General features: G+C 44.0%; 2 protein-coding genes and 1 non-coding gene across 4 annotated transcripts in view; 1 reads left to right on the forward strand and 2 right to left on the reverse strand.

The window, feature by feature from the left end:
- COPG2 (COPI coat complex subunit gamma 2) overlaps window positions 1-882 on the forward strand; it is a 184,763-nt gene extending 183,881 nt beyond the window's left edge. Inside the window, exons 23-24 of the mRNA XM_054726471.1 lie at window positions 38-136; window positions 599-882. Of these exons, the coding sequence (XP_054582446.1) occupies window positions 38-136; window positions 599-729 (230 nt within the window). The 3' untranslated portion in view covers window positions 730-882. The remainder of the gene's footprint in view (window positions 1-37; window positions 137-598) is intronic.
- Window positions 883-970: 88 nt separating this feature from the next.
- On the reverse strand, window positions 971-13,960 carry MEST (mesoderm specific transcript). 2 transcript variants are annotated; one of them, XM_008154000.3, is made up of 12 exons: window positions 13,744-13,960; window positions 10,570-10,724; window positions 8,801-8,880; window positions 8,331-8,408; window positions 8,075-8,211; window positions 7,866-7,924; window positions 7,043-7,083; window positions 6,384-6,454; window positions 6,021-6,122; window positions 4,556-4,632; window positions 3,434-3,497; window positions 971-2,489 (listed from the first exon to the last, which is right to left on the reverse strand). In XM_008154000.3, exons 2-12 carry the CDS (start codon window positions 10,721-10,723, stop codon window positions 2,372-2,374), a joined length of 981 nt encoding a protein of 326 aa, XP_008152222.1. In that variant the 5' UTR covers window position 10,724; window positions 13,744-13,960; the 3' UTR covers window positions 971-2,371. The 2 variants fall into 2 exon arrangements, with proteins under 2 accessions (XP_008152222.1, XP_054582447.1); XM_054726472.1 differs by lacking the exons at window positions 971-2,489; window positions 3,434-3,497 and adding an exon at window positions 4,235-4,407.
- On the reverse strand, window positions 9,859-9,936 carry MIR335 (microRNA mir-335). The gene has a single exon (NR_129129.2). It is a non-coding gene; the product is annotated as a microRNA mir-335 (primary transcript).
- Window positions 13,961-14,620: the final 660 nt, after the last annotated feature.

Below are 14,620 nucleotides of genomic sequence, written 5' to 3' on the forward strand. Positions count from 1 at the left end.
CTTTCCTGATACTGTTGCCTCAATCTTGTCATCACAGAAGCCGTCAACAACATCATTACATTCCTGGGCATGCAGCCATGCGAAAGGTCAGAGAAAGTCCCTGAGAATAAGAATTCCCATTCCCTCTACTTGGCAGGTAAGGAACTTTATCGGATTTCCCCTTTATTCTGTTGCAGTTTAATAGGCAGGGCTGTGCCTGGGCATTTCATGCCCTGCCTTTGTCCCATTGTATGCATTAGGGTTTGAAGCCCTGTCACCATGAGCAATTTGTTTTAGCTGTGTAATTGGCATGCTATCCTTAGTTTGTTCTTTTAAGATGTATATTTGGCCTAAAATGCTTACTTAAATCTCTCCCATGGATACTAGTGCCACTACCTCCCCATTGAGTACTCCAAACTAGTATTCTTAAATACCTTCTATGTACCTGGTATCATGGGAATATAAAAGGTTATTTCAAATTTGTATGTAGGATGCAATTCCTACCATAAACACAAAGCTAAATTAAAATAATAGAAAGGAAATGCAAGCAGAGCATGATAAATTTCACCAGGGTTTGTTTTGAGTTCTCAATATGGTTTTCCTCACTTTGTTCTCTCAGGTGTATACAGAGGTGGCTATGATTTATTGGTGAGGGCCAAGCTGGCCTTAGCGGATGGAGTGACCATGCAGGTGACTGTCAGAAGCAAAGAGGAAACACCTGTGGATGTTATCTTGGCTTCTGTTGGATAAGTGTTTACTGGGCAAGATGAAGTTGATGTACTTCACTGTCGGTGGGCTTTAGGCGAATGGCATGAATTTCCCAGAATCCCGCTTCTAAAGATTAATGATTCTGGAGAAGCAAATTAAATGTTTGGCCCTGAGCCAGCAGATCAAGCAAACGTCTGTCTTTGTGCATGTCTCTCTTTTTTTTTTTTTTTTTTTGTCTTTTTTCCTTTTTGTTCCATTGGTCGACTTTGGTGTGATAGTACAGCTTTGGGTGAACATGTAAAGCAAATACTATCCTATACCCCAGCTGCTCAACTTCATTCTATTCTTTAATGTGATGTGTCTGAAAGCTCCTGGCAATGTTGGAAAACTTTATCCCGGAGGGGTGGTGGGGAGGGGAAGGCAGAGTCCACTTTTGTCAAAATTCATTTTATTAATAGAAAATAAACACTTATTCCACTTTCAATTGTTATACTTGAAGTTGCTAATTTAAAAAAAAAAAAGAATTTAAAATAATCACCTAATCCTACTTTGACTAAAACAATGAAAACTGTGACTTTAAAAAAAGTATTCAGCACCTTTTGCTCACAGGCCTTTTCAGAATTTGTTCTTAAAGTTTCTGGAACTTTCCTGTCTGTAAAGTACAGGAATTGCAGAGCTACATGAGGAAGCCTCTCTGAGACAACCAGTGAGAAGTAAGCACTCGTAACAAAAGGAATCCGTGTGCACTCAGCGTGGGAACTGGGACTGCACAACGCTCCCCTCCCCTCCACGTTAGCTCAGGAGGGATGTGCTTCGAAGCAATGAGGTATGAAGAAGCAGACTGTTATTTGCTGTTAGAATTGGGTCTTTCCAGCTAATAACAGTAAATCTCTGGCATAGATGCTGTTGGTCTTTAATGTCCTGTGACTTTTAGGAAATTTTTTTTTTAAATTTGGATTTAGCTTAACTTATTCAGAAGTCAAATATGTTTAATAAGGTTCACTACTCTGCCAGAGTGAGTGTCTGCTGGTGTAGTACCCTTCTAAAATAGATATAACACGTGTCAGTAAATCATAGTCTTAAAGTACACTTAGAATACTGCATTATGTAAAGCTGCATTATTTAAAGCAAAATCTATTTTAACAAAATGTCTACAATTAGATGCAGCTGATGAAACTAAGCCAAAGTTATGACAGGGGAGACTCACTCTCTCCTGAAGCTGCTTAAAAAACAAAAAAGCATGTGCCCTTAAAGCCATTCAAGGAGAGGGAAGCAGCCATCCTCTCCTCATTCTGTTCTACAAGATTCCAATTGGGGCTGGGCCAGAAATTACACTTCTAAGTATTTCAGAAAAGTCCACAGACATGTTAAAAGTCTTATGCAAAAGAATATATGTCTCTCTGCATCCGTGAGTAGTAGTGCTCATCAGACTTTCCTAATAACACAAAGGCAAGGCCATACACTTGATCAGATGTCAAAGGAATGGGAGGTGGACTATCAGGTCACCCTTAGTCAGAGCCTCAACTGGCTTTTTCCTATATGCTGTTCACCAATGTGAGTCAGGTGGACCTTTGTGAGAGAAGTGTTTGGTGGCCAGGACCTCTTTGGGGCATTTCTTTCTAAATGGAATACACAACAGATAAGGGAGTAGGGGAGGTAATACAGGGAAGCTACTCTTTCCAGCTCAGAAGGAGTTGATGAAGCCCATATATGCATTCAAGAAGCCCATGGGATCCTCTAGCTGTGGGTAGTGGCTAATGTGGTCATCCAGAATCGACACTGTGGACCGCGGCAGCGTTTTCCTAGTGGAAGAGAACAGCATGTAGGTGAACTTGAGGCTGGAGGGAGGGGGAGGAGGTAAGCCAGTGGGCAGCCCTAGTAAATGTCCCTGTGGACATACCACACTGGAAGGAACCAACAAAGAGCTTATTCAGCTTCTGTTTTGGAATTGTGTCTTAGGTAAGCTTGCCAATTCCATTTATGACCATACACAGACTAGGTTTTACATGTTCATGAGCCAACAGACAACAACTTAAAAAGAAAACACTTTTGCAATACATGTCAAAGCAGGGTGACTTCGAGCTCCTTAGAGAAGCGTGAGGCATCAAATAAATGGACCACTGTCCAGGTAAGGATAACGAAAGATCTTCCTTAACCGCGAGAGCAGATGAGAGAGGGTATTTTGTTGAAAATTAAATGCAAGCTATTTACTACTGGGTCATTTCTACTAGGTCATATGAAGGATGGAACAATCTTATGGAACAAAATCAGTCAAGATTTCATATTTCCAACCTTCTGAGGAAGTACCTAGAGAAAATGACCACCAGTGAGGAGGCACTTTTCCTGTGAGCTCCTCTCCATCTCTCCCTGCAGATGCCATTGAGCCGGCTTTGCAATGAGACTACAGCAAACATTTTTTATCAAGTTTACGCACTTCCATTCCTTAGTTTGCATGATAGCATTTTCTTACCTGTCCACCTAGGATTATGTAGCATATATACAGTAAAAACAGGCTCAAGAGAGTGTATAACAATTATACATATATATACAATACAGTAAAAACAGGCTGTATAACTCAAGAGAATGTATAACTATTTCCTGACTTTACATTTATGTGAGAATAAGATTCCCCAGCTCATCCTTTATCATACGTCTCCTGGATGATCAGCCACTGAGGCCAGAGACAGTGGCCAGAGCGCTGTCGGGAGGAGGAACTAACAATACGAAGCCCCTGAGGGAGGCTCACCTGTACAGCTCCAAAAACTCCGGATAGGGAGTCACCGGATCAAAAGGCCCGTAGATAAAATGAACTGGGAACGAGAAAAGGAACTAATTAGTAATAGCTTGCACATCTATTCTACCCCAGACTAAAATTACTCCTCCAGAACAAATTTTCTTTAAAGAAATTATGTTATGATAAAAATCTAGCTGCTTTCAATAAGTAGGTTATAAGAAACTTCTGGGAATAAGCTGACAACTGAGTCCATTTGGGACATTTTCTCTGTACACAGCCAGCCTCCAGCCCCGAGCAGCATTCTCTCTCCCTAACTCCAGGATATTGTCATCCTTAAAGTCTATTTCTTAGCAATAAATGACCCTTGACATTTGAAATCCACCAGTTTTTGAACTCTAACTTTTATATGTGAGACACAGCACCGATTTTTTTTTCTTTTTAAATGTGTAAGAATTAAGGGACAAGTGAGCAGAAACCACCTATAGGTTCTTGATTAGTAATTTAAACAGCCTTCTGTCCCAGAATTCAGCATTTAATGTGATAGATTGGTTTCCTGCTGTGCATTGCCAGTGACTAACTCCCACTCCAGGCCGTGCCATGGTAGTTAACCTTAGCAATAGTATCTCAGTGCTTTATATACTTCTCTACAGCACGCCACCGATGCTCCAGATGTTGGAGAGGGTCACCAGATTAAATAAAGCATGGCCAGCTGCATTTCAAATAATGATTTTTAAAAATATATTTTTATTGATTTCAGAGAGGAAGAGAGAGAGCAACATCAATGATGAGACTCATTGTTTGGCTGCCTTCTGTACACCCCCTACTGGGGACTGAGCCTGCAACCCAGGCATGTGCCCTGAATGAGAACTGAACCATGACCTCCTGGTTCATAGGTCGACACTCAACCACTGAGCCACACTGGCTGAGCTGTTTGGTTTTTTTTTACGTATCAGAATGTCCCACATATTGCACAGCACATACTTTTCCTTAAAAAAAAAAAAAAAGTAGTTGTTGTTTACCTGAAATGCAAATTTAGTTTGGTGTCTTTATTTTATTTATATGTGCTAAATCAGGCAATTATTTTAACCCTAGTCCCTCCGTTTTCCTATCAAGATGTAATACAGAAATACTCACTGGGAATAGTTACCGAGGCAAGAGCTCCCACCCAGCGTCTTCTAAACTTCTTCCTCTGATTAATGTACTGTAAGAGACTATAGGACAGGTAAATCAGCAGGAGGACAAGAAACTTTTATGGTTAGAGGGGTGCAAAGGCCTGACATGAGCAACAAGGAACCCCGTATGTGTTTTAATCCAGAAGCAACTTGGCATGCCTGGGATTAGCCGGCTGCATTTACTCATTTCTGTTAACCTCTACGATGAACCTCCGTGTAGCTGCAGCAGTCATCATGCCTACTACCAACGTGAGAATCTATGTTTCTTAGTGTTCGTCAAACAGGAACTGGGATGTAGGAGGCTGGGAGTTAGCTTGGGTTATGTGTAATGAGAGGCCAGGTGCAGATTGTGCCTCTACCACTAATTAGTTCTGTAACTCAAAGGTCTAACACACATCTTTTGACCCGTCTCCTCCTCTTTAAAAATGAGAACTGAACTACACGATCGCTAAATTGACATCTACTTCTAACGTTCCAAGTGTAGAAGTTCCTAAGCACAAAGTTTCGTTCCCTGCATTTCATCTGACCACAGATAAAATGGAGAATTTCTCCTACAATGACAAGCTGCCATAGCCACATTGTAGAACTCAAACTCATATATTCTAGTTATTCTGCCTGGAAACTCCAGGAATTATTTCTAACAGGTGATAGTTGAGTTTCATAAGTGCTTTTTACATTTTGGAGAAGTATGTGGAAATTTTAAAAGAGGGTTTTGTTTTGCAATTTTTTTTATAGAGAGAGAGCAATATCAATGATGAGCATCATTGATCGGCTGCCTTCTGTATGCCCCCCGCTGGGGACCGAGTTGGGGTGGGAGGGAAGAATGGCGCTCTCTCCCTCACAATTCCCAGCAAAGCCATCAGTTAAAGCCGTGGAAGCTACACTGACCTAGCTGGCCAAAGGACTGGCCTTATCTCGAGTAGTTATGGACATCACCACCTCTAGCCCCTCTGGGAAGGCAGCATCTGAACCAAGGCGTGGGAAGTCTTGGTACAAGACAGCGAAATCTCCCTCCAGTCCCTGTTGCTACAGAAGAGATGTGAAAAAGGAAGAGACTGGTACTCTGAGGAAGGCACTAAATGCCTTTCATAACTGTGATTAGACATGTTGAAGCATTTAATATTAAAAGGTCCAAAGAAGGATTTGCCCAAGCCAATCAGCAATTACAACTGAATTAGCATGAGAATTTGCAGCTGTTTTTGCAAACTGTGTGCACCACATTGCTTCACCTCAGGGCTCACTCTCTGCTGGATTTCTTTCCTCAGAGAAAGTACAGAGCATGACTGTTTTTGGTGTACCTCATAAGTCATAACCAACCTTCTTCTGAGACGGTAGAGCCAGCCAAGAACAGAACAAGCAATCCCATATTCCCCCGCCCCCCAAAAAAAAATGCCTCGGGGAAACCAAAGCAAAGGGTTATTTCTTACCTGTCGATAACTAAGTTCCCATCATTGTTGCGTATCGCTGCCCACATGTCCCACAGCTCATTCTCTGAGGGTCGGGTGTATGGCCCAAAGACGGGGGCAAGACTGAAAGAGTCAAAAAAAAAAAAAAAACAGAAAGGTAAGTGTAAGAAGAATTCAGAATGTCAAATATGATTGGAACCTTGAACGTCATATAGTCTGACCCTTAACTGACCTTAACTGATTTATGAATTCCATCTACTCCTTCCCTTGCAAGTGGCCAACACCTTTGCTTTAAAATATCAAACCATAGGATTTGGCCCAGAATTTTAATGGCAGCAGCTTTGTTCCCAGGCTGCCGTGAATCTGTCTTTGACAATGACTTACCCTCGAGAGAATACAAAGAAGTTCAGCATTCGTGTGAGGATGGGTGACAGCAGGCCTCCATCTTTGAGAATCTATAAGTAAATAAGTAAAAATCAAGAATCCAGAGAGAACACAACCAGGAAAAAGGGTTTTATACTAAGAATTAAAAAAAAAAAAAAAGACTTTAGCCAAATCTCCTACTGAAAGGCTTGGCCATTGACTTTTAGTTTTTTGTTTTGCCAACCCACATTCTCTCATGGAAAGCAAACTGTTTCTAATTCCCTTTAAAATTCCATTTCTACATGTCGCTAAATCCCCAAGACATTTAACTGATACCTTCAACTTCAGACTGAGGTCCCAATTTGTCAACCAGCAAATTGTACAAAAAAGTACAGCTATCTCAAAGATTTGATGACACAAATCTTTGAGATAGCTGTATTTCTCCAAATACTATTGATCTCTAATGCTCATATTTTCATAAGAAGGGAAAAACTAACTTCTAATGTAAACTGATGAGAAGGATTTTATCTGCGGCCTTTTACAACAGAAATGGCCCTTACGAAGGTCCCAGCATTGTTTATGTTAGTATAAATCTTTTTTTAAATTTCTTTATTGATTAAGGTATTACATATGTTAGTATAAATCTTAAGAGCTACGATCTAGTCAGTGGAGGAGCCAACCTGTTGGAGGAGGAGAGGGTGGTGAGTCTCGGGAAATATACCTGAAGGAAAAGAAGAGACTTATGTTAGTCGTTTTCCAGCAACTTCAAGGCAAACATAGGTCCCTTAGTGGAGACTACCCTACTCACTGTCACCTTTGGGGCCTTTAATGCTACAAAACTAATTATAAATAAATTAGTATTGTCATCTAATTCCTTCCCCATGGAATTCTAGCTTTAACAGGTCAAACAGATTAAATCCCGCTGGGATTACTCTCAGATTGTAAAGGCGGGGTACGGGGAAAATGATGTACACGGTCATCCATACTGCGATGACGAGGCTCTGACTCGTGTTTCTTTCCGTGCCTCAGAACAGTGTTGTTAATGACTGGGGCAGAAAAAGAAATCAGGGATTTTTCAGGAGGTGTAGGTCCTTAAAAACAAAAACAAAACACATCTAGGCCCTGGCGGAATAGCTCAGTTGGTTAGAACGTCATCTCCGTATGCCATCGGGTCACATACAAGAATCAACCAATGAAGGATGTTTCTGTCAAATCAGTTTTTTTTTAAAAGCACATATTTACAACACAGCTTTTTATAAACTGAATATCACTATAATTAATTTCCTTTGTAATCCTATTATATATATATTTTTTAAACATTATTTTGAGAAAGGATCATTAGAGCTCATCAGACCACCAAAAGTGATTTATAGCATCAAAAAGGTAAAGATCCCCTAGTTAAACTGTCTGTGTGCAATCATACCATCAGAGTGCCACTTAGGTGTCACTGATATCTAAGTGTGGCCCTCGTCACCCACCACCCACCACCGCCAAGGCAATTACCTCCATTCGACAGACAGAGACTCTTTATGGTAAGCCGACCAGAGCGATTCTGCTTGAACCTGGAAACAGGAGGCAAATGCATCGGAGTGAGTGGGCTTGCACCAGTGCAGCGGCTGAAGACAAACTTCCAAAAGGCAGAAGGGCTAGAAAGACCCCAGGAACAATGGACTTTTCCCAGCATCTTCAATGAGTGAAACCGCTCCACTCACCTATACAGAAGCTCCTGAGCCACGATGTCTCCATAATCGTGAGACAGAAGGTTGACCCTGCGGTTCTGAAGCCCCAGATGCTGCAAAAGCGCCTCCACGATGCTGGCCTGCTCGAAGATGGAGTAGTGGTGTGGTCTCTAGGGGAAGGAAGCCAGACACACAGGATGCAGTCAGGAGTGCACATCTGTCTGCGGCCTGACCCCTGCATCTCACCCACCCCTGTCCCTCAACACGGTCCCATCCAGAAGCTGCTTACCGGTTTGTCACTAAAGCCAAAGCCTAGGAAATCGAGGGCAATCACTCGATGAAACCTCAGTGTGAGACCTTCCCAAATCTACGAGAAAGAAAGGGGTGGTTAGCTCTCTCTGATGCTGCCCCTCCCCTCCAACCTACAGCAGCATAAGGGTTTCATCCCTTTCTCAGCTTAACAAACAGACTTCAATGAAGGGAAAATCCACAGGCCTGCAGATGATCCTCTTGCAAAGTGCTTTATTCCTAATAATCAATCTCTATTGAGGGAGGAATCTAGCATTTTTAACTTGGCGATGAGCCTTCCGGACAGCCAAACAGTTTTTTTACTCCCTTACAGTAAATGAAAAAATTCTACCTTTAATCCTATTTTATTAAGCAATTCAAATATGTAAGAGCCTTTCAGTGCTGATAACAAAATCCTTGGTTTTGGACTTTCAAAGACGTAGTAGGACCTAGAAAGTCTGATTTCCTTACCTTGTACCAATCATAGCTGGATGTTGGGAAGCCATGTAAAAGCACGACTATCTCGGGACTTCCAACCACACCCACAGAGTCTGGGAAGAAGGAGAGAGATCGGTCAGGCCAACTCCCTATAAAAATAACCTCGAAGATAATAAAATCTACATAATGTGATATAAAGGACAAGAAACCCCGCCCACGTTCATTAATATTAAAAATAGATTTCTTTTTAAAATGCAAGCTTATCCCTTTAGGTAAAAATAGGCATTTGATTTTTCTAAATCTGTATATTAAAAAAATATAAATAGGACACTTTATATGAAAATACTTAAAGGAAGTCTGCCTGATTTCACCCATTTTTTTTAAGTATTTCTCCCATTATTGTGTGTTATTAATATGTAAATTGCTTTTCACATTAAAAAGTAAACTTTCACAGTTAAGCATATATGATCACAATATATAAACTACAAATTCTTTGTACCCTATCATTAATGACCTCACAAAACTCTCTAAAATATAGCAACTCTTCCTCAACCTTGTACCTTAGTTTATATTGTTTGTCCCGCACTTTTATTTCCCAAAGAGGATATAAATATCAAAACCCAATATCAAAAGCATCATGTTCAAACTACTGTAAAATTTTAACTATAAAATAGGATTAGCCAATATAAATAGGAACATTTCTTAATAAATATCTTTTAAATTAGCCAAGCATTTAAATAGTATTATTTAAATGTTTAACATTTACCAGCAATAATAATGTTATTGCTGATAACATTAGATTAAAACTGATATATTCATATACTGCCAATGGCATGAGAATTTGAAAATAAGGTTTGCAAAATAATTTAGAAGCAATTTAAAATTTTATATTTTATCCTATACATCTTATTCTTTAAATCCATGCAAATAAAATCATTCTATTTACAAGTAGTATAGTATGAAAATATAAGGAAAAAATAAACACATATATAAAGATTTCCCTTCGATGTTAACTAAAACATTAAAAAATTGGAAACCACCTAAATGACCAATATAAAGAAAATTATATACTTACTTAATTGAAGACAGCAAATGAGAGGAGGTCAGGAGCAATAATGAAAAACGGTTTATGACAAACATTTTTCGTTATTGCTCTTGACCCCCGCCCAAAAGAAATCTTTTCCAATTTTGTTTCTCGGGTTCTTTACCTATAAAATGAGGTTAATGGCACCTATCTCCAATTACTGTTACAGAGATTAAATGAATTAATAAATATTGAAAATATAACTCAATGCCTAGCATATGGTAATTACTGGTAAGTAGTAGTCATAACAATAATTATCATTAGCACATTAATTTATACAAAGGTATAAGACTTAAATCATAGTTATTTATGCATATAACAATCTTGATAGAAAACAAAATGAAATCAGGAATGGGGGGGAGAGACAATCAATGGTAGCTTTACCTATGAATACTGTTTATATTTCCCGACACTAGGGGCGCTCCAAAGGAAAAAGCCTATCAATTCAAATTGGCTATGAAAAATTATAGTAAAAGGTCAGTTCTATAGAGATTGAAATCTCAATTTTACCACCTGCGCCCTCCCAGCAGTTTTCTTGGCATTTCCCGTTTCCCTGCTATCAAGGGGTTTCGTCCACTCCTTCAAGCACACTTCCTGGAAAAACGGGGTTTTCCCCTCCATCACTGAGGGCCAACAGAGACCAGCTGACACAAAACAAGTACCTAAGTGGGACCTTTGGGGGCCTCTATGCACAGGGGCCCAACAGTCCTGTTCTTACCTTGGTAGAAGATGCGCAGTCCCTTGTAGGTGAAAAACTTGCCCGACAACTTCCATGAGTGAAGAGCAGGAGAAAACTTGGGGGGCGGGATGTATAGATAGGCCGCAAGCAGGGGTATTGCCAGAAGCCCCACCTGCACCCACCACTCCCTCATCCTGTGGGAAAATCAGAGACCAGGGGTAAGCAGTCAGGTGACACTGTACACACGTCCACAAGCCCCAACAGGTAAGACGGGGTGAAATTGCTGTGCCATGCGGTGACTTTCTTGCCCTCCTATGAACCATGGCGGGAAATTTTCCAAGAGGAGCGTAGGTGCACCTCTGCCTGCTATGGCAATCACCATATTTGCTCACCATTCTGATTTCCAGGAGGAAAAATATATTGTTTTAATATGTAACCGTCCTCCTCTTCTCCCCATTGTAATCACTCGGCCCCTCCCTGTGCTGTTCTCCAGACGCACTGGAGAGGTTTTTATGTAAAATAAAAGGAAGCGTTCTAAGTGCAATGGCGCACCTTTTCACTGGCTTTTCCTGAGGGGGGGGGGGGGAGATAATTTCCCTCACAGGTAGTCAAAAGCTCTACCCCCACCCTATATATTTCTAACCAATGTTTTAAAATATATAGGTATAGTAATAGTGCATGTCCTTCAGCAGAAAGTTGCTCTTGATTTGTTAGTATTTGACCCCAGTGCAACCCTGTTTAGTACTACTATCTGCGTCTGTGTGGAGAAACTGCATGGGGCAAAGAGGCGGTGAAGTAAGATGGGGGCACTGCATATTCCAACATAAGCAGCTTTGTCGTGACCCCAAATATCTAATCTCTTGAGAGGTGAGGGCAGCAGATTACATTTCTGCTTTTCTTGAGGAAGCTCCCATTTATTGAATTTCTTAGGACTCCCCTTTTCCCTCCTCCCTCCCCCCCCCCAAAAAAAAAGGCGGACTCACACCCAACATCTGGGAATTGATTTTGTCATTGAAAGGAGCAGGGTTTGCGCACCCAGGACGTCAAAGGTCAACCTGCCCATAACAACAATGAGTGCTGAACAGGAATTAGAAACAGTTTCCCCTGTTTCTATCTTGTCAGGGAAAGAATTATCAGCAGAATGGAAGTTCTCTCAAAATAGCCAGAATGGAAATACCTTCTAAAACTAAAAAAAAAAATAAAATAATCCAGAGCTATAAATAAGAGAAATTAATTGACAAAGCTCAGGTGGAAATGGCTTTGTGTCTGTACCTACGCCCTTTCACCATATTACAGGTAATCTGGCCACATCGCTACCCATCACAAAACATATTTTAACTCTAAAATAAATAAGCCCGTGTTTCCACGGTGGTAAAAACAAACAAAAAAAATCTTGTAGGTATCATTACGGCAATCCCCCCCCCCCCCACCCCAAAGTACCTGTCCCTAAAAAAATCCAGGCAATGATTTGGTTCTACCTTTCAAAGTAACATTAGAAACAATTTTTTTAAATGCCTGGGACGTGACGACTGCATCTCAGTTTTCACCTCACAATAGTGGTAGGGTGCATCCCAGTATCTCTTTGAAAGATGAGATGACAAAAAGCATTAGGTTTAGATGGTCCTTTCCTCAGAGCTATCTGTACTACACTCCAGCTCATCCATTTTTCAGGGGCGCATTTCATCGCGCCTCATCCCCAGCTTCTCTCCTTCATTCAGGTCCCAGCAGCCGGATATCTGCAATGACTCAGCAGAGAGCCAGGGAGGGGTTACCGGAGGAGCGGGCAGAAGGAGCACCCCCACCCAGTGGGGGGGGGGGGGACGACTACACACTCAGCTCCTGAACACCCCCCCACACACACACACACACATTTCCTTCTCCTTTACTCCAAGAAAGCCAAGAAGCTACCTCTTGGGAAGTCGTTTTCTGTCGTCATCACCTCGGTGAAAATGCCCCTAATGACGCTGTAGGATTTTTAGTAGGGACGCAACCTCGCAGCCAGTCAGCAAAATGGATTAAACCTTTTTAACCAAAATCGCCATTATTTTACGAGCCACAAGTCAAGAGAATAAATTTGGCAAACCACAGCACAAACCTTCTGGAAATTAATCCACCTTTCCCAGCCTTTGATTTTCTTCGTCTTGTAAATAGGAAAAACACGTTTACCACCACCAAACCCCACCTTGGCACATCGCGGGAGACTGGGGACTACTTTGCAGCCTAGTGCAAGCAGTCCATGTGCAACACGGCGATCTGGCCACACCGCCGTTCTCACTCGGCTTCCCGTTGCTGAAACCTCAGATATACCTGCGCTCGGAGACGATGAACGCGGGCACGTCCCGGCCGCCCCTCTGCGGCAACCGACCTCGCGGCGACACCGGGCACTTGAAATCGTCAACTGCGCCACGGCAGTGCCGGAGTCTGGCCATCACAAGCCGCGCCAGGACGCTACCTGCTGCTAAAACCCTACACCGCGCCAAGGCGAAGCCCGGATCTAGAAATCCTATTGCGCCACAACAATACCTGGGGTTTGAACGCCCAACAGCACCGCGGCCACGGCAGAGCCCTGAAATTCTGCATCACGCCGACGAGCCGCTGGGTTCTAAAAACCCTCAACTGCGTCGGGATGATGTCCGGCGTTAAAGTCTTAAATCGCACCAGGATGAAACCCGGTCTAGAATTCCGAATCAAGGAGTCTTAAAAATCCTAAATCGCGCCAGGGCGACGGCGGGGTCTGAACATCTGAAATCGCACCGGGGCGACGGCGGGGTCTCGAAATCTTAAACCGCGCACGGGCGACGGCGGGGTCTAAAAATCCTAAATTGCGCAAGAGCGAATGGCCGGATCTAAAAATCCTAAAACGCACCAGGGCGACGCCGTGTCTAGAAATCCCAAATCGCGCCAATGCAATGTGGGTAATCTACAAAACCCTAAATCGCGCCAGGGCGATGCCCGAGGTCCAAAAATCTTATTAAAATCGCGCCCGGGTTCTAGAAATCCTAAATCGGGGCGATCCCAAGTTCTGTGTGCCTAAGAGACATCCCCTCCCAAGCAGATAGAGCAGGAGGGTCCCCCACCCAGCCTCCCCTGGGGTTTTCCCTCCGCTGCGGGAATAGCGGGCCGGCCGCCCCGGCTCGGAGACAGAGTCCCTGCCCGTTAGCCAGCACCCCGGAGCCGATCCCAACCACACCCCCTCGCCGGCCGCGCACCCACCTGGGGAGGCGATCTCGGCGCACCAAGCCAGCGTCTTATCCCATGCCGCACGGCACCCCGAGCCGGAGCACGGGCGCCGAAGCCCGCGAGGGCGGCGCCGACCGCGGCAAGCGGCGAACGGCCACCCGGACCGCGGCAAGCAGCGACCCGCCAGCCGGGCGCGCTGCGGCAAGGCGCGAGGTGCGACTGCCGCAGAGGAGGCGCCGGGAGGTGCTGGTTGCCGCGGCGGCGCGGAGCCAGTGGGCGCCGGCTTTTAGCGCCCACCCACGCCCCGCCCCGGGCCGCCCACCGCGCCGCAGTGCCCCGCCCACCGCAGCCGCTGCAGGGACGCGCGTCACTCTCCCAGAAGCTCCTCTAGGGGGCACCTTCAGTGTGTTGGCCCCCACCAGCACCTCACTGCTTCCAGACAGTTCCCCCCCCCACCCCCCTCCAACACTGGGCTCCAGGTTCTGCAACAGAAGTCCTCCTCTGGCGAGTTAATGCTGCAGGAAAAGATAACAGATCCCTGAAATCCTAACCTTCCCCTTTGACCACCCAATGGGCGCCCCAACCCCAGAGATGGCTGACCGACCACAGGTGTGCCCTCCGCTCGGTCTGGCGCCATGCCCGGGGCGTGGGCTCTGAACTACACGCGTGTCTGCTTCGAAGTAGCGGTCCACAAGTGCTCGACACCTCCCGGGTCCCTAAGAATGGGTAACCATTAAGGCATAAGCAAGTGGCCAGGGAAGGGCCAGCTCTACCCAAGCGACCACCAGGATCATCGCCGCACGGCCGCTACGGAGCGAAAAGGTCACCATAGCGGAACGTCTGAGTCTCCCGCGCCGCCACTGGGCACCGCGCAACGCAGGCCTCGGGCTAGGGCCGGCCGCAGCCCGCC

Source organism: Eptesicus fuscus, chromosome 14 (genome assembly GCF_027574615.1).
Source record: "Eptesicus fuscus isolate TK198812 chromosome 14, DD_ASM_mEF_20220401, whole genome shotgun sequence".
Lineage (NCBI taxonomy): Eukaryota > Metazoa > Chordata > Mammalia > Chiroptera > Vespertilionidae > Eptesicus > Eptesicus fuscus.